A 27137-nucleotide genomic window follows, 5' to 3' on the forward strand; every position below is an offset into this window, starting at 1 on the left:
GCAGATCCACTCTGCTGAGCAGAGTTTAAAGCTGAAGGAAGACAAACCCAACAGGCGGGACGCGCCCTGTCCACTCTGCTGTTGTCCAAGCAAAGTATCCCAATCTCTGAAGGGAAACGACAATCTCTCCTCAGACTGTGGAGGGCTTTGAATGTTCCCCTCCCCAGCACTGAGCTGTGCTTTTCGACCCTGCATCCTCCATGCTGTATATTTGAAGACAGCTGTTTTTCATCTCTTTGTATGACTTTATAGTCGTTTTGTTAAAGACACACTACAGACCTTCAGGGTGAAAAAGAAGGTTGATCTTTCTGTGTGCAGGTGTTGGGGCTTGTTGCGCCCTCTGCTGTTTTAATACTTTTAATATTGCGCTAGCTGCTGGTCAGCTAGCAACACAGATATGCTACACACCTTCTGGTTCCTGATGCCAGCATTCTCTGCACAGAGAAGCCAAACCTTAATGCTGTAGTTCACTAAGACAGCATTTTGTCCAGTTTTCCAGCTCAACTTTCCCCATCCCATAGCTTTTGATCAGTGACTCTAACAGTGGCTGTGTTTCCATTAAAATGTGCGCAAAACTTAATATTAATATTATGCTGATGTTGGAAAAAAAAATCTCAAGTTTCTATTAAATAAGAAACGCAATTAAAATCCCACATGAATAAGCTTGCTCACACGACGTCATAAAAAAAACCCTGATCCTCCAACTACTTCCTGTTGTTTTCTTCTTCTTCCTATGCGCCAGTGGCAACATCCGGTTGTTGATCATGTGACTCGTGCAACGTGAAGTCACATGATCAAAACCCCTCATTTTAGCGTCGTCGAATCTTTATCAATATATATATATATATTTTTAATTGTGTTTCCCATAAGCTAATTTTCAACATGTCAAATTGCGCAATTCTACGGTCAGTGGAAACGCAGCTACTCTGGTTGTGATGTGTGTTAAACAGAAATGCACTGGCTATATTGAAACGAGACGCGTCTGGTATTTGTTTTTGTAGATAAGAACTTTTCAAAGTAGGAAGCAACACTTATTTAAATCCTGGCTGAATGGTTGAGTGGGTAAATGTTTTTAGAGGACGGCTGTTCAAACGCGGCCTTCTGCTGCTGAGGTTTCGTGCTGCCCCCTGGTGGCCGGTGCAGAAAAAATGAATTTGTTTTGCGTGTTTGAAAATGTGTTTCATATTTGTTTTATTTATAAATGTGTGCAGTCACGTTATGTTTTCACCTTATTTAATTTTGTACTAGCTACATGACATCTTTCAGTATGTTTAGCCCTCAGATGTTTGTTGGATATTTTTATGAAACTTATTTTTTTCAAGGTACCTGATCAGAGGATGAAGTTAAATGTGTTTTTTGACTGATGTCTGCGTTGCCTTGACTGTTTCCACACAGAGTCCTGTTTTAGCTATTTGTGTCACCTTCTCACTCCCTCCCTGTGTTAATGATCCATTTGTACTTGTGTCACTGAAACAGAATAGAGAAGCAGTTTGTAACTGATTTAGTTGTGTTCAAAAGAGAAAGTTAATAAATTGTTTTGACTCATCAAATGACATTTTGGTCTGTTATTACCTCCTATATCAGTTCTACTATGTGTTGTGCAATAAAATGTTTGGTTTGACATAAATAGCTATTAGAATAGAATAGACATTTATCTTTACTGTCAGCTTTTCAACATGCTAAATGTGCTGCACATTTAGCAGCTCATTTAGCTTCAGCATTAGCAGCTGATAATGAATCCAATTTAAAACATTTTTAGGGAATGTCCAGACCTGTTTCGTGTACGTTAGTGAAAGAAAAGGAAAACTCCAGTAAAAAAGCTCACATTTAATGGATAAAATGATTCCTTATCAGTTATCAGTCTTACAAAACAGATGTTTATACCTCAGGGTCAATGGCATGGCAATGATTTAAACAATGCTTCTATGGTTTTATCCTGAACTACTTTTCTCTGCCCACATACAATCTCTTACACTGCAAAAATACAAAATCTTGCCAAGTATTTTTGGTCTAGTTTCTACCGCAAATATCTTAAACCATTTGAAATAAGACAAAATCTTCAAAGTGGGTTTTTATTTTACCCTGCAAAGAAGCTCAAAATTGACTAAGCTCAAAACATATAAAAGTTCCATAAAAAAGTAAATATAATTTTGCTTAAAGTGGCTTACAGAAAATGATTAATGCAGATAAACACCTTGATTCTGCAAACTGACCTAAATACAGACACATGAGAGCAACTTACACAGATGGTTTATACGCTAAAGGGGAAACAGAATTAAACATCAATACTAACAGCAATAAATAACCTAACTAAACGTAAAACTAACTTTTGCACAATTTTCAACAAGGCAAAGAAAATGTATCTGTTTAATTTGTTTGTTTTTTGCTTTAAAACCTAAAAGATACGTTTTTATTGACAACAAATTTACTATAGTAGATATTTATTTAAAAAAATAGTTCTCGTTTTTCAAATAATCAGGTAACATTTGTCTCTACTTGGAGTTTATTTAGTTAGACTGAGACTGGAACTGAAAGATGAACATCAAAGAAATAAAAACAGCTCTTTGGCTCCACCTGGTGCCCAGATTGTGTAAGTGCACATCGCATTGCACACATAACTTCTTGGGAAATAAGCTTTTCTGTCCAGCTTGGACCAGGGCTGGTTCAAGATGACTTCAGGCCCGTCTTCCTGATTATGACATCATAACCTGGAGATGGTTTCACCACCACACCAAAGCATCTATTTTTGTTTTGTTTTATTTTGTTGATTATTTTTCTGCTGAATAACCCATTTGAGCTGGAGGTCCCACAGTGATGGGCAGACTGGATCCAAAATGTCCTTCTGGGTTTTTTGGCTCAATCCAGTCTGTCAATAACAGCAAGTCGTTCAGGTTCTAAAGAAACAAAGCAACCCAAGACTATTATATTATCATATTACCACCAAGTTTGACTGCTGATACAAAATGGTAATATGTGCCTGGAAAACACATACTGCCCCTTTAAAATGGGAGTGTGACTATATTTTCTCATAAACCCGTGTCAGTTTTGATCAGATTTCTTCAAATGATTCATGAAATCATCAATTCAATAGTTCACAATGTATTTAGGCAGGTTGCCTTTGTCTGAAATTATCAAAAAAGCAAAAAGAAAAGAAATCTGATGAGTGTCAACCAATAAAAGCCCAATTAGTGCGTCTCCTTTTGTATTTCATCAGAAATCGGAAGATCCTGTTGAAGTTGGGAACGTTGAGGAATGTCTGTTTTGGATCAACACATCAACACAAATTCTGGATGTAACACAAATTAAAAAAATGAGATCACACCAGATCTGACACTAGAAAGTACAACTGCTCCAAGCTTCCATACAGATGCTCAAATAAGATGTGGGAAGATTTAAACGCTGGTGATGCAACAGCTGAGTCACTAACCCAATCACTGGTAGGCAGTGAATACTATAAAGTCAGGAAAACAGATTTGGTGTTTCTGTTTGTCTTCTTCCCTCTTTTTTTGCTTGTTGACTGAAAGCACATCCTCAGATCTCCTCTCAGGTTTAGGCTGGACACCAGTGACCTAGATTATTGTTCCCTTGTGACCTCAGAGGTGCAGATGAATCAGTGCTGGCCACCTGCCACCATTGTTCTTTTTCTGTCAATGGAATCAGCTGCAGGCCACACAACTCATCACAGGCTGGGAAAACCAATGAATCGCTGGTGGGTGTGAAGGACCGCAGCATCCAGGCATTTACATCTGTGAAAATCAAAATGTCAAAATGCAAAATATCCAAAGAGGGTAATGCAGCTGGGGTCAATGCATTATCATGCTGAGTGTTTGAGCTATCCCATTGTCCCTCTCTTATCTGTTTATTTAATGTCATGCTCTTATGAAATCGATTATTCTAACAGTGCAAATGACAAAAAACCCACAGAAAGGTATCAGCCAACCTTCTGATTGTGGAGCATTTTAACCTGTTGTTGAAATTCCTCCATAATAAATCAAAAAGATGCAACTATTTCCAAATAAACCTTGGCACTTTATGGCATCCCATAGTTTTTATATGATATCTGATGACAAACCAACTTTGTTTTTGATCAGTGATTCAAACTGAATAAAATAAAAATGGATGAAATTAGTTTTGCAATGTAATTACTGTAAAAAAAAAAGTTTGGACATCTGCATTAAGCAACAGATAGTTTGGTCCAGTTGTTCTGAACAAACTGCTGAATCCATCTGAAGTCTGGATGAGTGGACAGGTGTATGGATATATGAATGGATGAATGATGGATGGATGGATAAATGAATAATCCATTTTTCCATCCATCCATTTATCCATCCTTTAATCCATCTATCCATAGATAGATCTATCCATAGATAGATGGATTAAAGGATGGATGAATTAATTAAAGAATGATACATGGATGTTGGATGGATGAATGAATGGATGAATTAATTGACAGATGGTTGGATGATGAATGAATGGGTGGATGGATTACAATATGCTTTTTCATGGTAGAAGTGTTCTTTGCTGAATCATATTTTAAATATTTTGCATTGATGTTTGATTTCAGTTAATTTATTTCAACCTAACTGTTATGAAATTAAGCTATAAAATTGCCTCTTAAAGATTTGAATGTCTGTTTAAAATATTTTCCCCAGTGTTGTACTTTTTAAAAACAAAAATTAATTCAAACTTAAGCCATAAAAATTACATAAATATATATTTCTGACATTCAGGGAAAACATTTGCATGTTGTGAATAAAAATGGATTTATTCACATAATTTCTCAAGTAAAATCGACGCTGACGTCAGCCACGGTGTCCGCGCGCCTGACAACGCACCACTCAGCTGCTGAGGAGAGAGCGCGCGCAGCAGCAGAGGCGGGACAGCAGCTGAGCTGTAGTTAAAGGTAGACCGTTTGCCCCGATGAATCAGTGTAAACAGCTCGGTTCTGTTGGTAAACTCGCAGCTGGGCTCGTCCGAAGGCTCCCGCAGAGAACCAGGTAAGAACCGAGATTCTCCCCGACCTCAACGCGTCCCCCTCCCGGCTCAGCAGAGGCATGGCGACCTGTCGGAAGTTGCAGGTGCACGCTCTCCCTTTTGATGTTTTAATTGGTTAACCGGCACCAATTAGCGAGCGGTTTGATTCGCTCCACCTTAAAACAGCGAGAAATTAAACCAACTCTCGTCATTTATTTATATTTTCTGTGAATCATTTTGTCAACAGATGCGTTATTGAAATATTCAAAAGAACAAAAAAGATAGGATAATTATTATTAGGTTTTGAAATTGCTGTTTGTATTTTTAAAGTTTTGACTACAGTGTGATCATCTGCCCCCGCATTTCACCAGGAATGTCATGAATAAAATCAGCTGCATGTATGAGTGGGCGGCAGGCCAAGACAGCAACATTATTGTTCTCTGAAATGTTTGTCAGTTTCAGTCGTATGTCAGACACCAAAGTCAGGCGTTACAGCTGTTTTCTCCAGTAGTTTCATGCTGACCATCCTCCTGTATCCCTGACGCTGTCTGAGCAGACTGAGAGTGACTCTCCATGTAATGCAATACTTCCTGCCTTCTGAATAATAAATGGACAAGAGGCTTTCATTGACTATTTTCTGTCCGGGCCCTCCGTTTCCCCACAGCTTCATCAGCTTGAAATCTCAGTTTCCTCAAACCGACCTCAGGTGCTTTCTCCACGTTTATATTTCAAATTATGCGATATTATTTACAGGGTTATTAAAATATGAGTTATGTCTCTTCCAGCTTTGCACATCTAGAGACTGAAACCTTTGCTCATTCTTTGCAAAACAGCTCAACTCAGTCAGTGAACATCTGTTTTTAAGTCTAAATGTAAATTTTTAACTAGATTTACTTTTTTACTTTGACTGGACCACTTAAACATATGAATATGCTTTGATCTAAACCATTCCCCTGTAGTTTTCCTCCTGGATGTTGAACCTCCACCTTTAGTTTCAAGTCCTATGCATTCATCAGGTTTTCTTTCGGCATTGCTCTGAATTTATCTTTCCAACTTACAAGTAACTTTTCAGCAAGAAACAGGAGCTTGTTTTCAGTCAATAATTCCTTCATATAGAATGAAAGTGCTCATTCTATTGGCAATAATAAAACTTATAACAGGGGAAAATGTCTTGTTTTAAATGAAATAATCTGCCAATGGAAGAAGTACTTGTTTATCAATATCGAGGAATAATTGACTGAAAACAAGCTCCTATTTCTTGATGAGAAGTTACTTGTAATTAGTTCCATCTTATTTCAAGTGTACTATAAATATTTGAACTAGAAAATAGACCAAAATTACTTGGTAAGATTTTGTGTTTTTGCAGTGTGTGAAATAAAGAAACCATATTCACTGCAGGAAAATCTCCATTTTCCTTCCGTGTGTTCCTTGATCTTTATTATTGTGTTTGTTTACTAAAATGTTTGTTCTTTTCTCTGGAGTAAAATGTCTTCTCTATTTAAAAATACCAACAGAAATGATTCTGTCATGAAACCAAAACATATTCTGATATAAGGATTTTTTCCTTCCTCATCATTTTTGCAGGTTTGTCACCTCCTTCAGGTCTTAAGATGGGGAACGGTTCGATGAAATCAAAGCGTTACAAACCCCCCGACGCCTCTGTTTCTACCTCTAACGGCCAAGCTCACAAAGACCACTGCGGCGCCTTCAAAAATTCATCCCTGGACTCCCTGAGGGCCCGCGTGGAGGAGCTGGAGCGAGAAGGACGGCGGAAGGATGAGGAGCTATGTGCCAAAGAGCAGCAGATCAAAGGTCTTCAGGAGCAACTGGCCAAGCAGACCCGGGTTCTGTCCGAGCTCAGTGAGGAACTGCAGAACAAATGCATCCAGCTCAATAAGCTGCAGGACGTTCTGAAGAGCGGCGCCCCGACTGGCCTCACATCGCGGCCACCTTCTGTCAGAGCCAGCGGAAAGAGCAGCCCCAACCTGAGCGTCCGCATCAAGGAGACACTGAACAGAAGGAAAGGAGCTAAAGCCGGCGTGTCGGCAGAACCCACGTCCAGCAGTCTGCCCAAGTTCTCCTTTGAGAAGGCGCGGGTACCGAAGGATGCAAGGTGAGATTCCTGTTTCCAGAGACGACAGAGAGAGAGATGAGCCCTGAGGCTCAGTCTGTGCTGGCAGTGAGTGGGAGGGAAGTGGGCAGCAAACAAACTGTGCAGAAATTAACATTATTCAGGTCAGCAATGTCCAGCTGCTGGTCACCAGTTTAGGTTCAATCCGACCAAAACGCAAAATCTTATCAATCAGGCTCAGCAACAATGCAGTTCAAAGTGCTTTACATCCTGAAAACATAAAAACATCAAATAATCAAGTTGTGAAAACAAGCAGCGGACATTACGCTGATACAGTGATCAACGTAATGTCCATCAATATACATCAAATATGTTGATGTTTCATTTATTATGTCCCAAAAACTGCTGGGTTTTTAGTCGAGTTTTAAAGGAACTCTGTTCCAGCTGTTTGAAAGTTTCTAACAGATTCGTGATGCACAGAAGCTGAATGCTGCTTGTTTGGTTCTGGTTCTGGGGATGCAGAGCAGAACCAGAACCAGTAGAGTTCAGGTCAGAGTCCGGGTCTGGAGGACAGCCGAACAGTGTACCTGTACTATGTTCAGTATTTTTGTTTTAGTTTCTAGTACAAACATCTTAGTTCACTTGAAATAAGACAGAGTTTATCACAAAGCATTTAATTGAATGATAAATTAAAATGACTTTGATAATTTCCATTCTGATAATTAATATTTTTTATTAATCAGTTCAGTTCTAAAGAAAGACAGAGTCACGCTCCTGTCTCTGCAGGGACAAACTGCATGTGAATTCAACCTATACCATTTTATTTATGGTTTGGGTTGTATTTATATTTCCATTTTATTTATTGTGTTTTGTTGCTGTTCTTTGTTTTGGATACCTAAAATGCCTTTAAGTGCAGTTTATTGATCTTTGAGAAGGTGAACTTGCATCATCATGCCACTTGAAAATAACGACTGGGACAATTTATTGAGCAGCAAAGTTTATTGTGACAGACCTAAATAAGATAAAACCAACTCACAAGAAACTTTTCAGCAAGAAACAGGAACTTGTTTCAAGTGAATAATTCCTTCATATGGATGAACAAGTACTAGTTCCACTGGCAGATTATTTCACTAATAACTGGTACTGTTTTTGTCAATATTAAGGAATTGTTGACTTAAAAACAAACTCCTATATCTTGCTGAAAAGTAAAATATATGGACTTGAAGTTATACCAAAAATACTTGGTAGGATTTTGTGTTTTTGCAGTGTTCTGTCTTAATCCTCATTTCTGTTTATAATGGAAATCTTGACATTGAGGCTCAAGAAGCTTACAGAAAAACCAAATCCTTACAGCTGATATGCTTTTCATCAGCTCATCTGCATCCTCGGTTTTGCACATAAAACGGTCAACAGATGAATTCACAGCGCCGGACATGCATACATCCAAGTTTGTCCCTGCAGAGACAGGAGCATGACTCTGACTTTCTTCACAACTGAACTGTAATTTTATCGATTCTCGCTGCTCTGGTGGGTTACTGTATGTCCCGCCCCAACAAAGGTTTATCGGATTTAGGAAGTAATCTGATCTCAGAATGCTGCTCATGGGAGGCAGGAGGCTATGGTGAAAAACTCACTCCCTTTCAGTCTGTTTGACATGATGCAGGAAGAAAATAAGTCCTTTACGTCCTTAACGTATTTATAGTCTTAATTTTGAACTGTGGGACTATTGCAAACGAATTTTAGCCAGTTAATTAGCAGCAGCAGTGAGTCTGCATCCTGAACTGATTCCAAGTAGCCTACTGTTTTCTTTTCTTCAGCAGCTGAACCGGCATGCAAATCCATGGTTTACACTGATATGGGAAAATCAGCCTTGGTTTTATTGCAAGAAGAAACCGAGCAGGAAACTGATGTCCATGTTTGGTCAGCATCAGTGCAACTCAGTTTATCAGAGTTGACATATTGGTAAGACGTTATTTGAAGCAGTGTGCATAAGACTGACATGACACTGTCATAATGTGACATAACTCCTGTGATGAACATGAAGGAGTCTTCAGAAATGCTTCCGATTGAAGTTTCATTTGATTAATAGACACTTTTAATGTAAACTTGCTCTAAAAGTTGCATTGAAAGTCTCAGCTTTGCATTATTTGATAATGACATCTTAAATGCAACATTTTATTAACACTTGCATTAAGAGTCCATTAAAAATGTCAAGTTTGCATTAAAAGTGGGATTATATACAGAATGACACTTTATGACCACAGTCATACACATTGAAGACTGTTTCATGTTTATGACCTTGTCATGTCAGTCTTACCCCTTCAAATAAAGTGTTATTGAGATATTTTACTGCAACACTGGGAAACGTGTCTTTCTGTTGGTAGAACGGGACTTTATTGCGTAATCATAAAACATGTTAATGTGCATAAACGCAACCGCAGCCGACCTTTTAAAAGTTTATTTCTGCTATGAAAAGAACATGGAAGCACAGATTAGATTGGTATAGAAATGTAACGCAAGACTAGAGACCAAAGTAGTGACGTTTGGAGAAAACCAAGCAGCATATCATATACCAGCCATCAGGCACGGTGGTGGAGGGGTGATGATTTGGGAGTGTTTTGCAGCCACAGGAACTGGGAACCTTGGAATCACAAACAGGATCTCCTTTATGTACAAAGTTATTCTCCAGTCAAATGAGTCCATCTGTCCGACAGCTGCAGTTTGACCAGAACCAGGTTGTTGCCGGGACAATGATCCCAAACTCTGCAATAAATCGACTGACTGCTGGCAACGACCCAGTCAAAGTCCAAACCGTAACCTAATTATGATGCTGTGTAGTGCAGAAACAAATGTTGGCCAAAGTGAATCCACAATAACGAAGCTGACAAAGTGGAACAGATGATCACGGCTGAGTATTTTTGCCGCTAAAGGTGGCTCTGTAATCTTTTTTACACACAGATTTTCCACTTTTAGCTTTTATTTCTCTGCTCATAGATTTAATAAAACTTGTTACCTGCTAAAGGACAAACCCCTTTCATCATCACCTGTCCTTTCTTCTCACATCATTCTTTCTGCTGCTCCTCTTGCTTCATAGCTCTGTTAAAACAAACATCCTGAAAGCTTTTTCAGCACGTTGTTTTTTTCTGTTGAACTGTGCACATCACGCTTTTATGACCAACAACAGCTGAAAGGTTAAAGACCCTCATTGTGCTATAATTTATTACATAAACAGCGTCAGAGTAGTATCAGCTGCTACAAGCCTACTTTGCATTTCCAAATCAAAGGACAAATTACCTTTTGTCTTTCTGTTGCTTCTGCAGGGTGATTGCTGTGTGACTGAACAATGCATGCAGCGTCGCCCTCCTTCTGCAATCCTCATGTTTAAAACATACGTTGCTAATAATCCCTGTGTAGATTATATAACCACAAACTGAAGCACCCATTGAAACATCCTCCAGTTCTGTGAGTAATCGTGACATGTTGCAGAATAATGATCGACAAGGTAAGACCGAAGGACAACAGAAAAATCTGCTCGGAAAAATAACATTTTTGACACACAGAAAGGTGAATAAACAGACCAACAACTAAAGAAAGTGACGCCTTTCAAATGAACGTCTGCAAACTTTTACAGCTGATGATTTTTATGTTTTCACCACTTTACTTTAAACATATTCAGAAGAGAACCTAGAGGCAGCAAATGGTTATCACTCAGATTAAATAAAAGTGAGTAATGAGGATGTGGGAGTGCTGGTGGCTCATTGTAGTATCAGTGTGGGCTGTGGTGGAAGAATAACAGAGGGAAACGATGATAAACAGAAAAATTAGCTGGACGAGGCTGATTTTTATTTAATGTTTTCCCCACTTCTATCCAAAGTGCTGTTTTAGAGTTGTGGCATCCAAACGTTTGGCTATGTTCAAGCTTTGCTACTTTTTTTTCAATTGATTGTTTTCTTTTATTTATCTAGTTATCTACATATCATCACCTTCCTAAAATAATAAAACCAGTCTCTCATTTTGTTTTGCCTAAAACAATGACTTAGAAATGTGACAATGTTTTTAATTTTAGTTAAGCAATAAAATATACTTTTAAATAAAACAACAGATTCAAAATTTTCTTAAAAAGGCATCTGTAAAAAAACAGTATCACAGGTTTGGTCTTTTTTTTGTATTTATTTATTTTTTCCCAAAAAATATTTTGATCTCTTTAAAATGTATTGGAGAATCACTTTCTTCAATAAAGTCATTGTATTTTGCCAACTTTACTGAATGGAAGCTCCAAAGTCTTTATCTTAGTAGTTTTTTTTATTATAACAAGATAAAGAAAAGCTGTAAAAATCTCACTCTAGAAATTATAAACTGCATCAAATGCTTGTACTGGAGGATCAATTATGTACAATTCTTGTATTTAGGTCAAAGATCACAAAATGACTGATCTGTAAAAAACAGTCCCCTGAAAGATTACTTCATTTTTTTGTCCTATGTAAATATTTCAGATCAAATAAATGTTGATGTCAGACAACTTGAGTAAAAACAAAAAGCAGCTATGCCATTATACTTTTATTTGTTGGTGGAGAAAATTATCCAGACCAATTTATATAAAATGGTCACCAAATATTGCTTTCTGATTTTCTTCTCTTGTATTGATCTTCACATTGTTGAGAATACACAATGCTGTGTTTTCCTCCACCTCTTTTAGCCATTTGCAAATAGCTAAAAGAGATGGAGGAAAACACAGCATTGTGTATTCTCAACAATATTTAGCACCCATTAATCATACCCCTTTGTTTCAATGTGTCAGGTCTTAAACTTAAGAAATTTGGACTCTACTAAAAGTGATCAGAGCAACGCTTCAAATGATGAAAACGATGTTGCATCTCCTAAGCAACGAGGATCAGATTGAGTCGTTTAACCCTTTGTGTGTTTGACAGCGTAAAGAAGCTGCTGACCGACGCCCTGAACAAGAACCAGTACCTGAAGCGTCTGGAGCTGCAGCAGATCAAGGACATGGTGGAGTGCATGTACGAGTGCAGCTACCAGCAGGGCGAGTACGTCATCACGCAGGGAGAACCGGGGAACCATCTGTTTGTCCTGGCAGGTACGCTCACCTGGGTCTGCAACGGTTACAGATCTGACTGGACGATAAATTGTCCCAGAAGTTATTGAGATAAACGATGATATTGCACATAATATATACAAAGTACATGATATATACGATCAAACTACAACCAGAAGTAAATTTGTTCTAACTGCACTAACATACTTTTCATCATTTTTAATCTAAGATCTCCCAGTCAATTCATTCAGTTTATATGAATGAATTAAAGTTTTTTTGTGTTTTGCTCATTTGTTTGGGCTCAGACCAACGATTGAGGGACATTTTTGAATATTTTTCCAGATGGGAAGCTGGAAGTGTTTCAGCAGAACAAGCTGCTCACATCGATAACGGTGTGGACCGCGTTTGGGGAGTTGGCCATCCTGTACAACTGCACACGAACAGCATCAGTCCGAGGTAAAGATTTTTTCCCCGTTTTTCCTGCAGTGAACACTGATTGTCCTCTTAGTTGTATGGATTTCTTTAGGTTTTTAGGCTGAAGCTATCGGTGTCAAACAGACTGAGCCCTCTGGGGGTAGAGCTTGTGACAATGTGTCAGACGTGATCAAACATAGTTTAACACCCGTCTGATTCAGCGTCCCGTTTCTTCCTCCCAGTCAGCCCAGGCTGCGCCCGCAGAGCCTGATGTCTGTGTCCCAGTTTGTGTCCCAGGATGAGTGGAACAAGCAGACCTGCCCAGTTTGAGACACAGAGCTCAGGGAAGTTTATAGAAAGTCATCTCCAAACGTATAGGCATGGATGAAAAAGATTTGATCATAAAAATAAAAACAAAAGTAATATTTGTGACTTTAAATGCTAATCTAGAAGTAAGCATGCGCTTCACAAAAAGATGGAGAATAATAGGTTTCCTTTTGTCCAAACCCTTTCAGATATCCACACTACAAGCCTAAACTTTGACCTATTTTGTTGAGATTTTTGTGTGATTGTTTCAACATTTTCTTCCATTTAAAATGAGCCAATAGTTTGTAGAAACACGGTTCACTGTAACTGGAGATGCATCTTCACATCTTTACACATCTAGAGACTGGAATCTTCACCCTTCTTTGAAAATAGTTTGCAAACAGTAGTTTTCAAGTCTTGCCACAGATCTGAATTGGACATTGATCTGGACTTTGACTAGGCCATTCTAAAAGATGAATATGCTTTGACATAAACAACTGGATAGTGGCTCTGGCTGTATTTCTGGTTTCGCTGTCCTGCTGGATGGTGAACCTGACAAAGTGAGAAAGAGATATGGATCCTTTTGAAGACTATAGTTTCTGTTGATTTGTCTGAATCTTTGTGTTTGTTGTTGCTTTTCTGATGTTTCTTAATTCTCCTCTTGTATCCTCAGCTGCTCTCATCTTCCTTTACTCTCTTTTTGATATTTACTCCGCTGCATAAATCTGTCTAGTTACCTGTTCTTGGATTTTTCTCTTAAACCGTTTAAAGTCTTCCTGATACTCAGGGTTGCTTATTTGCAGTTTTGGTTCCAGAAAAGCATCTTTTCTTCTGCCACTGGTTTAATTCTGTGTTTGAATTCAGATAAATGAAACCAGCTGAGCTTCACTGCTGTGTCTGAGCGCAACGCTAATGCGTTTACCTGGGGCCAAAACACATGGTCAGGGTACAACATGTGCAGCTTTGAGTTACTGTGTTGATCATCATGTCTCTCTGCTGTCCCATTTTCAAGAGTCATTGATTTCAGAAACAAGTCGCTACATAAATTTATCATATCCAACATATATATGTATAACTAGTTCACATTACATTCCACTATATGGTAAGAGCCTGCCACCTGATGAAATAAACTGGTATCTGCAATGAACCTTAAAGGTATTTATCACTGCAATAAATCAGTGATCAATAAAAGAAATGCATGTCTAAAATTTGGGCAAAGACGAGTATCAAAAACATTTTTCATTTTGTTTTTTGCCAGATGATGAAAATGCTCCTCCTCACCATACATGGAAAATGATGCCATTGACATGGTGGCTTTATGGAGGGGTTGTGATTTCTTTCATTACTTAATTTTTCATCTTGGACGTCTCTCTGAGATTAAATCTCTTCTTTCCAATCAGTAATCCATGTTCCTATAATCTCCTGGTTGGATTACTGCGACTCTCTTTTAACAGGAATTAACCAAGTCAAGCTTTCAACTAGTCCACCTGTTTATTTCAGGGTGAATTTTTTATAGATCTCTTTAATGGCTTTGTGTTAGCGAACAACAAATCCCAACACACTGCTTAGTCAGCTTAATTTTCCTGGTTTTGTATCTTATAAACCTCATAATTTGAACCTTAACCTTCTTTTAATTGCTCCAGATCTATCTCTGGAAAAAATCCCTGCAGTTTCTTGGCTGTAGTTTGCCTCATTGCTTACTGTTTTTAGCAGAAAGCCACAGGTACAGCGCAGCTCTTTTCCTCCAGTTACGCTGCCCCCCGGTGGAGACATGAGGCACGTTTTCATTTAGTTCATCTTCCCTGACACTGATTTGTTCATTTTGCCTCACAACCAGTGCACTAAATGCTTAGTTAGTGTCAAAATCCTATTCTTTGGTGCAAAATACACAAAAATACTAATAGAGGTTCATAAACATGAGATAAAGCCTTTAATGTCTGAAGTGTTACAGCAATTTTAGCATCCAAGTAAATACATTTTCAGGAATTTTTCAAAATTAGATTTTCTTCCAGCTGGTATAAATGATGACTTTTTCCACAGCTTTTCGTGAAAGAACAACTTTGACATGAAGCTGTGTTAAAGTGAACACAGAGCAGGATATGCGAGTTCAGGCCGGCTGCTTTGTTTTAAATCATATCCTGAAATAAATCTTTAAAACACTTTGGGTTCCTGAATGTGATCCGACTTCCTCTGAGCTCTTTTGCTGACTTCTGAGAGCTCTGGGAAGCCGGGGATGATGAAGTGAGCTGCCTTTTCCGTGGTTGTGTTGACCCAAGCTTTACATGATACTTACAGCTTTACAACCTGATTGCGTTTTTCCTCCCTGGCTGAGTCGGGTAGCAACTAGTTACATTTACCTGAGTAATGTTTTTTTTTTTAAATGTACTTTTACTATGCTCCACTCTTTACTTTTACTTGAGTAAATTTGTTATGAAGTATCTCTTCTCTTACTTGAGTAAAATTTCTGAATTTTCTACCCACTGAGTGAAAAACAAACATGTTTTAACCAGAAATTCACCAGACACAGAGACACACCTGCAGTTTTTCTTAAAATTTTTTATTGAAAGAATCTGATTTGGAAAAATTTATTTTGCCTGATGCTGTTTTTATTACTTATATAAATTATTGTCTGTTTGGTCCTTAAAATACCTAAATTTCCACTTAACTTTATATTTTTAAATATTAAATGACTGCTAATTTAATCAGTTAGTACTTTTTTTACTCTTACTTGAGTAATTTCTTGGACAGTTACTTTTACTTTAGTAAAATATGTTGAAGTAGTGCTACTCTTCCTTTAGTACAGGTTTTGGGATCACTACCCAGCTCTGCTCTCTGGCATTTGTTGAGTAAAACACCACTCACAGTGTTAGGTCTGTTTGAGGTTTGTATATTTAACCAGCTACTGGTGGACCTTCAGGAAGGAGCTCTGCGGCGACCTCAATCTTCCAGGTGAACTGGAAAGACTTTGACAGTTTGGCTCAGCAGAGGAACATTATCTCTGCTACTGACTCATGTCAAACTGTCACAGCCACTTCCTCCTTCCTGAGGCAAGTTATGCTTCTTTTTATAGCGGTGAACAAAGTGAGGACGTGGGCTTTGGATCGGGAGGCATTCCAGAACATCATGAGGAGGACGGCTGAGACGCGGCACGAACAGTACCGCAACTTCCTGCGAAGGTCAGACTCCAGGCTGAACTAAAGAGCGAATGTGATCTGGAAAATGGACAGATAAATGATGAAAATAAATGCATACTTTCATCTGAATCCTTCAAAACGTGGGGCTGAAGGTTTTAGAACAAGGGTGTCCAAAGTACGGCCTGGGAACCATTTGTGGCCCTTGGAGTGATTTTCTTCCTATAATGTCTCTAATACGCCGTCATACATTCCAGTTTGTATTAAAACAAACCCTGACCAGCCTGAAGTTAACAACGTTCCTGCTCAGGATTTGTGCATGTGCACATCTGACTTATTGTTTAACTGCTTGTTAAATTACAGTTTTGGCACCAAGTATAAAAGTTTAGTTAGTGGCCTTAACTTATTGTTTCTCCTGTTCTTTCTTTCTTTTGTTCAGCGTTTCACTCTTGGCTAATCTACCCGACGACAAGCTAAGCAAAATAGTCGACTGCCTGGAGGTGGTAAGTTATTCTGTCAAACTATCTCCATTTCTATTTGAAGGACAATTTGACTTTTACATGAATTGCACAAGTCTTTGGCAGCTCCTTGGAGCCAGGAGCGCTGCAGATAGCGGCTGTCAAAATATCATTACCATTTGGCCATATACCATTACTGCATGTCAGCAAATTCATTCTAGCTGCAGTCGGCAAGAACCCCCAGATTTATCTTGTTGATGAACGGGGCCGATATTATTCCTGTCATCACCGGGTGCTGTATGTTGTTACCCTAATTATTTGACTAAGGCCCCAGAAAGTGTTTACTCAAATGGGGGACGAGTGATTTCTTAAAGATGTGCCAGTGACAGGCTTTTGGTGTGAGATGACACAAGTGTGTGAAATTGTGTGTGTAGCTGTGAAACAAGCAGGACACTGAGGGTGACTCCAGCTCTTCCTGCAGAAGCATTGCATTTCATCTGCAGAAAGGGAAAAAAGTGAGCAGAACCTGCCAGCATCGGGGCAGAAAACTGCTTTCTCAGCATCTTTTTGCACTGCAAACGTCAAGGACATTTGTTACGTTGGTTGATTATGCTGCTACTCTCAAGTGTGGGTGAAATTCTTCTATTCAGACATTTTGTTATGGAAGCTTTCTGCCTGTCGGGGGGCCAGCTGTAACCCGAGAAAGGAGCAGATGTTCACAGAGAATCACTGCAGTTTTGTGAAAAACTTTTTATTTTTTTTTGTAGAATGGGGTTTGGTGTGATTTACAGGCATCTGTTTATATGAACAGGAACAGATCACCAGTTGAGAAATCTCATTTGAACTCTGGAAGGTAGTTTGAATTCCTGGAACTGAATCTGAAAAGTCGACATGTTTCAAAAGCGTGTTGCGCTGATTGGAAATAAAAACAGGAACTACTGTAAATATGACGCGTCGGCTGAGGCCAGAATATGTGAGCAAAACGTAAAATATTTAAGAGAAGATCAGAATATCTAGACCTGAATCTGTAAAAACAAACAATGTCCGTTTGTCCGTCCGTCCGTGTCTTAATACAATGGATTCTCCTAAGTTGTAATTATTCTTATTCAGAGACTCTTTAGTACATTATTTTATGAAAGTTATTGTTTACTTTAAATTCTACTCACCATTATCATAAATTATGTCCAACTTAAACTGAACTTTATGGGCGATAATTATTCATTTTACACCATTGGAGACAAACTTGATTATTACGTTTCACTCGTATTGCTGCATTTTTAGACTTTACTCTTATCACAGTGTATGGCTGGAAATATTTGTTCAGTTTTACAAATGGCTCAAGTGCAAAGCGTTTGAGTTTTATCTGTTTTGAAGCAAAGTTACCCACGCTGAACGTCTTTACTCAGACTGCAGTGAGAAACCAGTCCACTTGGGGGCTGTGGAGGACTGGTGTCGTCTTCAAACTGGTTTACTCCCATTACGGTGCCGCTCGTAGAGACATGCTGTTGAAACATAGGCTGCGGCTGATCGATGGAAAGCCGATTAGAATAACCGAGCCGGAGGCAAACCTAATATAGACACAGAAAGCGAAGCGTGAGTGTCGATGTTCACCACTGACATAAGCAAACCTAATAAGTGGAACCCAAATGTTCGGATTAAACAGAACGGTCGGACCTATATTAGGAAAAGAGCCACTTTTAAGTTTCCTATGGACAGTGTCCTTTTTTTTCCTTTCTGGAAACATTAGCTCATTTAAAATTCTGACTTTGCTGTCTGTTATAACAAACCCAGGACACAGTTCAGATGCTGTCCATCCACTGAACAGCTTCTGCATCATCCGGACAGGCTCTATAAACAAAACCTTGGCATGTTGTCTCCGCTGTCACAGCCCGGCGTTAAACTAGGCTCTCCTGAAGCGTAAACGGGAGGTAAACAATCGTGGACGCCCAAGGAAAATGCCACTTGTGTCAAGAGCTTTGACAGTAAACACCGGGGAATGTTTACACAGAGTTGCTCTGATTTGGTTTCGACAATGTCCCCATAAAGTCAAAAGGAATACAGCGGCGGACCGTGGTCACACCTGCTTGATCCCAGATTATACTTCATCCTGGCGACCTTCTTTGCACATCTTCATCTCTTCTAAACGTTTTACACTGGCTGTCACTGGTTTTTAAAAAATAAAGGCACCAGTCCCTGCAAAAAGAGCTGATTGACACAACAGAAAAGGAAGACATCTTAAATGTCGCTTCGTTTTATGAGTGACATTAAAACGACTGAAGAATTACTTTACTTCTGTTCCAGCTGGTGTGCGTTACAAAAGGCAGCTTTGTCTGAGCTTATCAGAATATAAAATGGCATTTTACTTTATTACTATTTATTAGAATGCGCACCATAGTCTGGAAAATACAGAATAGTTTTTGTTACTTTTATTGCTATTGCAATAGTACAACAAAATCTTTAAGTCCCAATTGCCACCTCAATGAACTTATGCAAGAACTTCATACTTTCAGTCACTTTTAAACTTTCCATATTATCCTAATTGTACCACTTAGATTATTTCAGCTCACCTAAAGTGATGTCTGACTATGTTTTGATTCATAGCTAGTTTGTTGAACTTAAATGTTGTTTCTTTTTGCTGTCAAACCCCAAATCTGAACAGCATCCAGTAATGGCTTCAGTTGTTCAGCCTGATGCTCGAACTCGTACAGCATCACTGACCCACAGGGGACTGTCTACCAGGAATCATGACAGAATCAGTAGTTAAATCAATAAAAAGCCTTGGTTCTGACTGCTGTCCTCTCCCGTCCCATTTTCCCCTCAGGAATACTACGACAAAGGAGAATACGTCATCCGGCAGGGAGAGGAGGGCAGCACCTTCTACATCATCGCACAGGGAAAGGTGAATAACTAACACCTAATGACATGAAGGTGATATTGTAACAGGTTTCCATTTTTCATTAAAGTCTGACCAACAGAATCTGGTTTTGACTAATCTAAGTTTTCTTTCTCTACTAAAACACACAATTGAGTTGGAGAAGAGATGCAGCTAAGGGTTGCAGGATAGTTCCTGAATGCAGATCCACAAATCTGAAAAAAACTTCCAGAAAACTGCAAAAGAGCTGAAACACTGAGTTTCTTTACATCAAGGCTCAAACTCACCTGTTCAGACTTTGATTTGATTAGCAGTTACTGGAACATTGATCAACATATTTGAGTTTTTTTTGAGGATTTTGAAAAATTTAATGTTTGTTTCATAATTGATGAGTGTAGGTTGTTTTTATGATGTAAACTATTTGAACAACCTTGTTGCTGAAATGTGCTACACAAATAAACGTGACTTGAACTCAGAATCTGCGTTGAATAATTTGCTATTTGTTAAGAAGTTTGCAGGCTAAAACCTAGATTTTATTTTTGAAGTGTTTGAAAAAGCACATCTGTGTTTTTCCTCCAGAATTTAACCTGCTGATTAACATAGAGAGGCAAACAAAAATGAAATTTGGATAACATTGAAATGATTAAAGAAAAAAAAACACTGCTGCTACATCAGACATAACTTGCAATAAAAATTTTATATATTTAGTGGGACATTTTACATTGTAGTATGTTTTTCATGTCTGCAATAAAAGATCAGTCAGTCAGCAACTACTGGGATGTTTTCAGACTGTATTAAAATAAAACTTGAACCAGAAAGAAAACATAATCTTGTCCTCGAACCCTTACGACTAGCTACTGTATGGCTGTCAAAGTGAATCTCACTTCTCGGACTGAGTGCTAAATGTCAGAAGTTACAGGCGCTGAGCTTTTCAGATCAGATTAGATTGTTTTGTTCACACCTGCACCAAGTGGGACTTAATGAATACAAAAGCAGTGTTGTGCACCAAACTCATAATTTTAAAAGCTTGAGGGTCACTTTTAATTAATATACTGAAGTTGTTGTGTTGTTGATGGCATTTTATAATTAAAGGACACAGTAACAAGTTTATTAAAGAGAATAAAATCTTATTCCACCAGAAACTCTCCTGGTTTTGTCCTTAAGATTTGTGAGAGTGTTGGGCGGTTCGGGTCTGTGACCCACTCCTCTTCTCCGTCCGATCAGTCAGCAACCCGATAACGACGTGGAAAAGCTGGAGCTGGCCACAAGGGAATTTGTTTTAATAGGTCCATATGAGACGGCAGACCCAACCAAGCCGGGTGAGAGGTCTGTTGTTTGGGACGAAGGGGGGCTAATACAGGAAATGGCTCCCCCACCTCCTGTGGTGCCCTCTGACCAGGGAGGGAATAAACTCCGAGAGTGGCTGCCACCAGGAAAAACAAGGGAAGTGAGGGGTCACAGAGGTCAAACGAGACACTTAGCTAAAACACACTCATGGCCATTAAGGCCGTGATGTCACTGTGGCGCATCTTAAATGGTAACGATGCCAAGAGTGGGATGTTTGACCTCAACCACGGTGGGCCGCTGGGTTTTTAAAGCCTACCAAATTATGGGGAAGTTTGTCAACATTCAAAGTGTCATTACTGACGAATCCCTTCAGACTGCAATCAGAAAAGCAACAAGCAAAGAAAAAACCCTCTACTGAGAGAATCCCCTTAAGATTAATATGTTTGTTTGGATAGGCATGCATCAGTGCTGCCTAATCATGCATGGGCCATCATGGTCAGATTACTGTTATTGAAAATGTCACTTTTCAAGTTTTAACACAATTTGTTTTGTTTTTACGATGCATGTAAAAATATTCAGAGAAAATATAAAGCACCTGTAAAAGCTTAACAGGAGACTTAAATCTGCCTCCTGCAGGTGAAGGTGACCCAAACCACCGAGGCCTACAGACTGCCACAGACCATAAACACGCTGCAGAAGGGCGACTACTTTGGAGAAAAAGCACTTATAAGGTAAACATGCTGCGTAGTAAGAACTTAATGAACTTTGTTTTGTTACCGTGTCCTACAGATATTAGAAGTCAGTATAATTAATTTGACTGTTAAAAAAACTATTCACTGCAGGATTTGACCAAAAAAGGTTTTTAATGAATATGGATAAAAGAATAAAAATAATTCCAGGCATATGCTTTTATTTTCAGTATTTTGGATTAATATAATCGTATCTGTAAAAGTTTGTGTAAATAAAATATCAAGGCGGTCCAGCTCATTCAACATGTTGCTCCCAGAGTTTTGACCAAAACCAGAAAAAATTCACATCAAACCGAAACCACCTGACAGGATCTTTGTTTGTCAGAGAATGGAATTTTAAATCTTGCTTTATTTTATTACTAAAGAATGTTTTTAAGGTCAGACAGCTTGTTGAGCTGCATATTTCTGAATGACGTTTAAACAGAAAAGGAGTTCTTACATTTGTATTAAAGTGGTTTCTGGTGTGCATGCTTACGTTTTTTGTGTTTTTCAGTGATGACGTCAGGTCAGCCAATATCATCGCTGATGAGAACGGGGTGGAGTGCCTTGTAATCGACAGAGAGTGAGTAGTTCTAGAGGTTGTAAAAAGAACGCAGAGAAATTTGTTTGGCTGAAGTTTGTTTGTAGATTTAAGAAAAATGCTAAATAGCAGCTGAAAATGAAACAATGTGAATAAAAAAACTAAAATACTTTCTGTTATTCTGGTAGTGTAGCTCTTAAAGTGCAGTTGTTGCTTTGATAGGACATTTGATCACACGGTGGGTAACTTCAATGAGCTGCAGAAACACCTTGAAGGCTACGTGGCGACACTTGATCGGGACGACAAGAAGAGACATGCAAAGTAGGTCCAATGTCTGAAGCTTAGATCAACAACAGGAAGGAAAACTGCACAAATAAAAGGAGTGATAATTTCTCATAATTTGGACCAGTTGGATTAAATGCAACCCTTTTTTATCTGACTTTATCATGCAGAAAATCTGTGTCTCGGCACCAGAGCCAGCCGCTGTCGCCTGATTTTGTCCAGCTGAAGGAAATGGTGTCAGTCTTCTCTTCATCCAGGCCCTTTGATCACCTTGAAGTCATTGCTACTCTGGGGGTTGGCGGGTTTGGACGTGTAGAACTGGTAAGCACTGAACTGATCTGACTGTGGGCCAAGTTAACGTGGAAGCTCGTATTCATAGGGTTAACCCTAACCCTGCCTTTAAATGTTGAGTTTATTTGGAAAGCTCCCCAAAGTCGCATTTTGCTTCATACTGATTTGCCTTTGAAAAAGAAGAAAACCAAACTGTTTAATTTTAACATTTGTTGTAATTAGATTTGTAAAAGGTTGACTTTTGTTTGCAATTTAGAAAACTGTCAAAAAATGTAAAATTAGACAAATTAAAAGTCTTATTTTATCTATATTAGCTTAAACTTAATCTAGCAAAACACTTAGCCAACATATGCTAACATGCAATAATATGTAAAACAAATCTGTCATTTAATTTATATATATTGCACCGCTACATTATAACAATGCACTACTAAATATTTACATTATTAGAAAAAAGAACAGATGCCATTTTAAAAAAATGAATGTAAAAACTACAGGATACTGGAACATTTAATTTACAGTCTGATTATGTTTACTGAAGCGATCAGTTATTAACTTTTATTAATCATACCCTTCTGCTTTGAGAAATGAATGAGCTGTTCGACGTTGGTCTCTGTAACCATCATGTGCAGGTGAAGGTGAAGGGTGAAGACATGACCTTTGCTCTGAAGATGATCAAAAAGAAGCATGTTGTGGACAACAGGCAGGAAGAACACATCCACTCAGAGAGGAGAATCCTCGCTGAAGCTCGCTCGGCTTTCGTTGTCAAGTGAGTCGTCCTGCTGGGCCTCATAAATTATTTCTAATTTTCATCCTCTGTGCAGAAACCATGCTTCATCAGTCTGCGAAAACAGTCCAGTGTTGATTAGTTTTAGATGAGATCACAGTTAAGGCTCTGAGCAGATTACATATTTTGTGTGGTGTAGAATGGCAAAGAATATTGAGATGTCTGCTGAGAAAAATATTGGAACAGGAGATTATAATGATTCAGTAAAAAACACAGATGTTACAGCTTTGTTTCCTTTCCTCACCATTTCATCATCATTTTATGTAAGCAGCCTGTTTTCTTTTTCTAAATTTGTGTGTGTGAAATATTTTTATTTTGTTGTTTGCAATGAAAACATATAGGCATGTAATTATCAACCTTCTGGTTCCTAAATATAGCGTCTTTTGCTAAAATCAAACCAGTTGTTTGCTATAATAGCAAATTTAGCTAATTCAGTTACTGATGATTTTACAAAGGTGACTGAGTTAATTTAATCAAAGCTCAAAAAGCAAAACCCTGAGGGGTATTCAGTGTTTGTTATTATTTTATCTTTATTTCTCCAGACTGTACCGCACCTTCAGGGATAACAAATACGTCTACATGCTGCTGGAGGCCTGTTTAGGTGGAGAGATCTGGAGCCTCCTCAGAGACAGGTGAGAGAGCCACTTATTTTATAACGTTTCTTCAAAATCATTTTGGTGCAGTGAAATCCTGCATTAAAGAAGTTAAATACAGGTTCTGCCATCATAAATAGTTTGCATATTTTCGGAGCAGCTCTAACTTTGGCTGTTTTGTCTTTAGGGGAAGTTTTGATGAGCCCACTGCCAAATTCTGTGTGGGTTGTGTGACGGAGGCTTTTGAGTATCTCCATCGTAAGGGCGTCCTCTACAGAGACCTGAAGCCTGAGAACCTGATGCTGGATTCAGAGGGATACATAAAGCTGGTAATTAGTTCTCACTTTATTTCAGTTAGCTTAATTTTTGTCCCAAAATGTAAAATAAAAAGTAAACCCTGCTCAAAACATGATAATCCACCCAAACTCACAAACCAGGCAAGAAGAGCATTAATCAGAGCCAAGATGACTGGAGGAAGAATCTGTTAACGCTACACCCAATAAATCTGTCTTTGTGGAAGAGTAGCAAGAAAAAAACATTTTGTGGATAGAAAATAAGTTTTGTTTGCTACTAGTGATGCAGGGGATGAAGGTAAACATGTGGAAGAAGGTGGTCTGGTCATATGAGTCAACTTCCTGTTTTCCAGGAAGACAATGCTCGTCACCTTGAGCACATCATGCCCTGTGTTGACCCTCGGTGGTGGCAGCATCATGCCAGAGTTGAGACAAAGATGAACGGAGCTAAATACTGGTCAATTGTTGACGAAAACCTGCGACAAAGAGTCCAAACATAGAGCCAGAGCTACAACATAATATATCAAAGTATTTCTATGCGTTTGAATGGCCTACTCAAAGTCCAGGCCTTGAATCCAGTTGAGAATTTGTGGTAGGACTTAGAAATTAATATTATGAGTCACTTTTTGTTGACCGGTCTTATAAATATTTCTAACTTTTTAAAAAAATATAGTAAAGTTAAGAGTTTGTGCAAGTTATGAAAAAGTTAACTTGCCTCTTTCATATGAAGTTGCAGCACAAAGGCTGAAAAAAATTCAGTGGTTTTAGGTTTAAATTGGTAAATGTTTAATCGTTGTCACCTAAAATTAAAAATTTAAATTGTCATCATCTCTGAGACTGAAAAAAGTTTCAAAGGAAATGTGTTATCTCCTCATCTGGATTAAAGGCCTTGTTATCAGGAGAGTAACAGAATAAAATCTTCATGTTTTTTAAAAACTGACTGATGATCGTTACCTTTCCAGGTTGACTTTGGTTTTGCCAAAAAGATCCGATCTGGCCAGAAGACCTGGACCTTCTGTGGCACCCCTGAGTACGTGGCCCCAGAGATCATCCTCAACAAGGGCCACAACTTCAGCGTGGACTTCTGGGCCCTGGGCATCCTGCTGTTTGAGCTGCTAACTGGCAGGTCAGTGCATGTGCTCAGGTGTTTGCTGACGGCCACAGAAACGACCACTGATCCGTTTCTCTGGAACCCCGCAGTCCTCCGTTCTCAGGAAGCGACCAGATGATGACGTATACGTTCATCTTGAAAGGAATAGAGAAGATGGACTTCCCCAAAAAGATCACCAGGAGACCGGAGGACCTCATCCGCAAGCTGTGCAGGTGGGCAGGATGAGTTTTGGTGAACATAGTGATACTTTCAGCTTGAAGGTTGTGCCTCAGTGATTCTTCTCACTACGTTGCAGGAGGAACCCTGCAGAGCGACTTGGCAACCTTAAAAATGGAATAACTGATATCAAGAAGCACAGGTGAGAAGGAACTGACTCAGTTTGATGCTAATCTGATTAAATAATTACTGTTTGGTGCAAGAGATGCTGCACTGCAAAAACATAAATTTTACTAAATATTTTTGTCTAGTTTGTAGTGCAAACATCTTAGTGCATATGAAATAAGACAAAACTAACTTTCAAGTGACTTTACAGCAAGATATAGGAGCTTGTTTTAAATAAATAATTCCTCAATGTTGATTTTTAAAAAGTATTACTTCCACTGGCAGATTAATTTTACTTACTGCCTGGGGAAAATGTTTGCTAGAATTGAAATAAGTGGAACCAGTACTTTTGAATCAATGTTGCACATAGGTCTTGCTGAAAAGTTACTTGTAAGTCAGTTTTGTTTCATTTTAAGTTCACTAAGATACTAACTATAAACTCGACCAAATTTATTTGCTAAGGTTTTGTGTTTTTGTTTCATTAAATTATTAATGAAAATAATTTCTTACTCACTTAGCGGTTGTTTAAAAAAAATAGATGCAAGGAAATGTGTGAAGATGCCATTTAAAGTTACATTAATATACATTAAGTCAGTTTGTACTTCTGATAGGATTTGCCTTTATTTAATCACATCAGAGTAACAGAAAAAGTTAGCGATCAAACACTAATTTTTAATATATGTTTTACATCTGGGTTTGTTCCTGCTTAAATAAAATGAAACTAACTTCCAGGTGTTTTTTAATAACTTGTTTTAAGGTGGTTTAATGGATTCAACTGGGAGGGACTAAAGGCGAGGACGTTACCATCACCACTAAGAAGAGAAGTAAGTACTAATTTCTATTCAAACATGGATGTTATAGCACTGGGGTGAGATCCTCAAAGTAACAGTTTAACTATTGCAAAAAAAAAAAAAACAATCAAAAATTTTAATATGGTTTTTTCCGTGTAATTCAGTCTCAACTTAAATTGAGTTTATGGCCAGTGTCTTTTAAGACCCACAGAGTTTACAGGCAATTTTAAAAATAACTGATTATTTTAAAGGATGTGTATGAAGATGAATATCACAAAGAACATTTTATTTTAATTGTTTTGGATGGGATTCTTATGTGAGTTTGTGCATTTTTGGGATTATTCATGTATTGGTGTTTTTGGTCCGTTTAATCATTTTACTGGTTTCCATGGTTTCTTTGTTCTTTCAGCTCTTTTATCAGTTCAGACGTTCCTTCTGTTGAGCTTCCCTCAACTTCTCAGTTTCTTGTTTCATCCTCTTGATATTCCCAATCCCATTAATCCGATCACTTTTCCTATATATTAATCTGTATAAATACATGTGTTTCCTACTTGATTTGTTTCAGGAGTCCAGATGCTTTAAAACGAAACCATTTTCTTCTGTTCCTCCTCTTTAGCTCAGCGGACCGACTGACTACAGTTACTTCGATAAATACCCTCCGGATGAGGACAGCCCTCCTGATGAGCTGTCTGGTTGGGACATGGACTTTTGAGTGTTTCTCTGTGGTGACTCTGCTGCTCTTGGTGATTTCTAAACCCAACTGGATCAAACATAGTCACATGCCAGATGAGATTGTATTGGCATTTAAAATAATACCCATCTTTAAAAATCTT

General features: G+C 38.4%; 2 protein-coding genes across 5 annotated transcripts in view; both read left to right on the forward strand.

Annotated features, from left to right (window-relative positions):
• The window catches only part of rasgef1ba (RasGEF domain family, member 1Ba), a 76864-nt gene extending 75311 nt beyond the window's left edge, over positions 1 to 1553 (forward strand). For all 3 annotated transcript variants that reach the window (XM_007547378.2, XM_007547379.2, XM_007547380.2), the window contains one exon: positions 5 to 1553. In XM_007547378.2, coding sequence (XP_007547440.1) covers positions 5 to 29 — 25 coding nt within the window. In that variant the 3' untranslated portion in view covers positions 30 to 1553. The remainder of the gene's footprint in view (positions 1 to 4) is intronic.
• Positions 1554 to 4832: 3279 nt separating this feature from the next.
• prkg2 (protein kinase cGMP-dependent 2) lies at positions 4833 to 27137 on the forward strand. 2 transcript variants are annotated; one of them, XM_007547381.2, is made up of 19 exons: positions 4833 to 4997; positions 6559 to 7087; positions 11974 to 12140; positions 12441 to 12554; positions 15889 to 15994; positions 16389 to 16452; positions 19229 to 19306; positions 21203 to 21297; positions 21809 to 21877; positions 22058 to 22156; positions 22288 to 22438; positions 23041 to 23177; positions 23738 to 23827; positions 23976 to 24117; positions 25044 to 25207; positions 25282 to 25404; positions 25488 to 25550; positions 26271 to 26337; positions 26921 to 27137. In XM_007547381.2, exons 2-19 carry the CDS (start codon positions 6585 to 6587, stop codon positions 27014 to 27016), a joined length of 2328 nt encoding a protein of 775 aa, XP_007547443.1. In that variant the 5' UTR covers positions 4833 to 4997; positions 6559 to 6584; the 3' UTR covers positions 27017 to 27137. The 2 variants fall into 2 exon arrangements, with proteins under 2 accessions (XP_007547443.1, XP_016524592.1); XM_016669106.1 differs by having other exon boundaries at positions 6577 to 7087.

Source organism: Poecilia formosa, unplaced genomic scaffold (assembly GCF_000485575.1).
Source record: "Poecilia formosa unplaced genomic scaffold, Poecilia_formosa-5.1.2 Scaffold20, whole genome shotgun sequence".
Lineage (NCBI taxonomy): Eukaryota > Metazoa > Chordata > Actinopteri > Cyprinodontiformes > Poeciliidae > Poecilia > Poecilia formosa.

Excerpts from the sequence above, each read along its gene's own strand:
- prkg2 (XM_007547381.2), top strand. The coding sequence starts at position 6,585 with ATGGGGAACGGTTCGATGAAATCAAAGCGTTACAAACCCCCCGACGCC. Across the intron at positions 12,555-15,888 it reads ACGAACAGCATCAGTCCGAG|CGGTGAACAAAGTGAGGACG; the intron begins GTAAAGATTTTT and ends TTCTTTTTATAG. Across the intron at positions 21,298-21,808 it reads GGAGAAAAAGCACTTATAAG|TGATGACGTCAGGTCAGCCA; the intron begins GTAAACATGCTG and ends TGTGTTTTTCAG.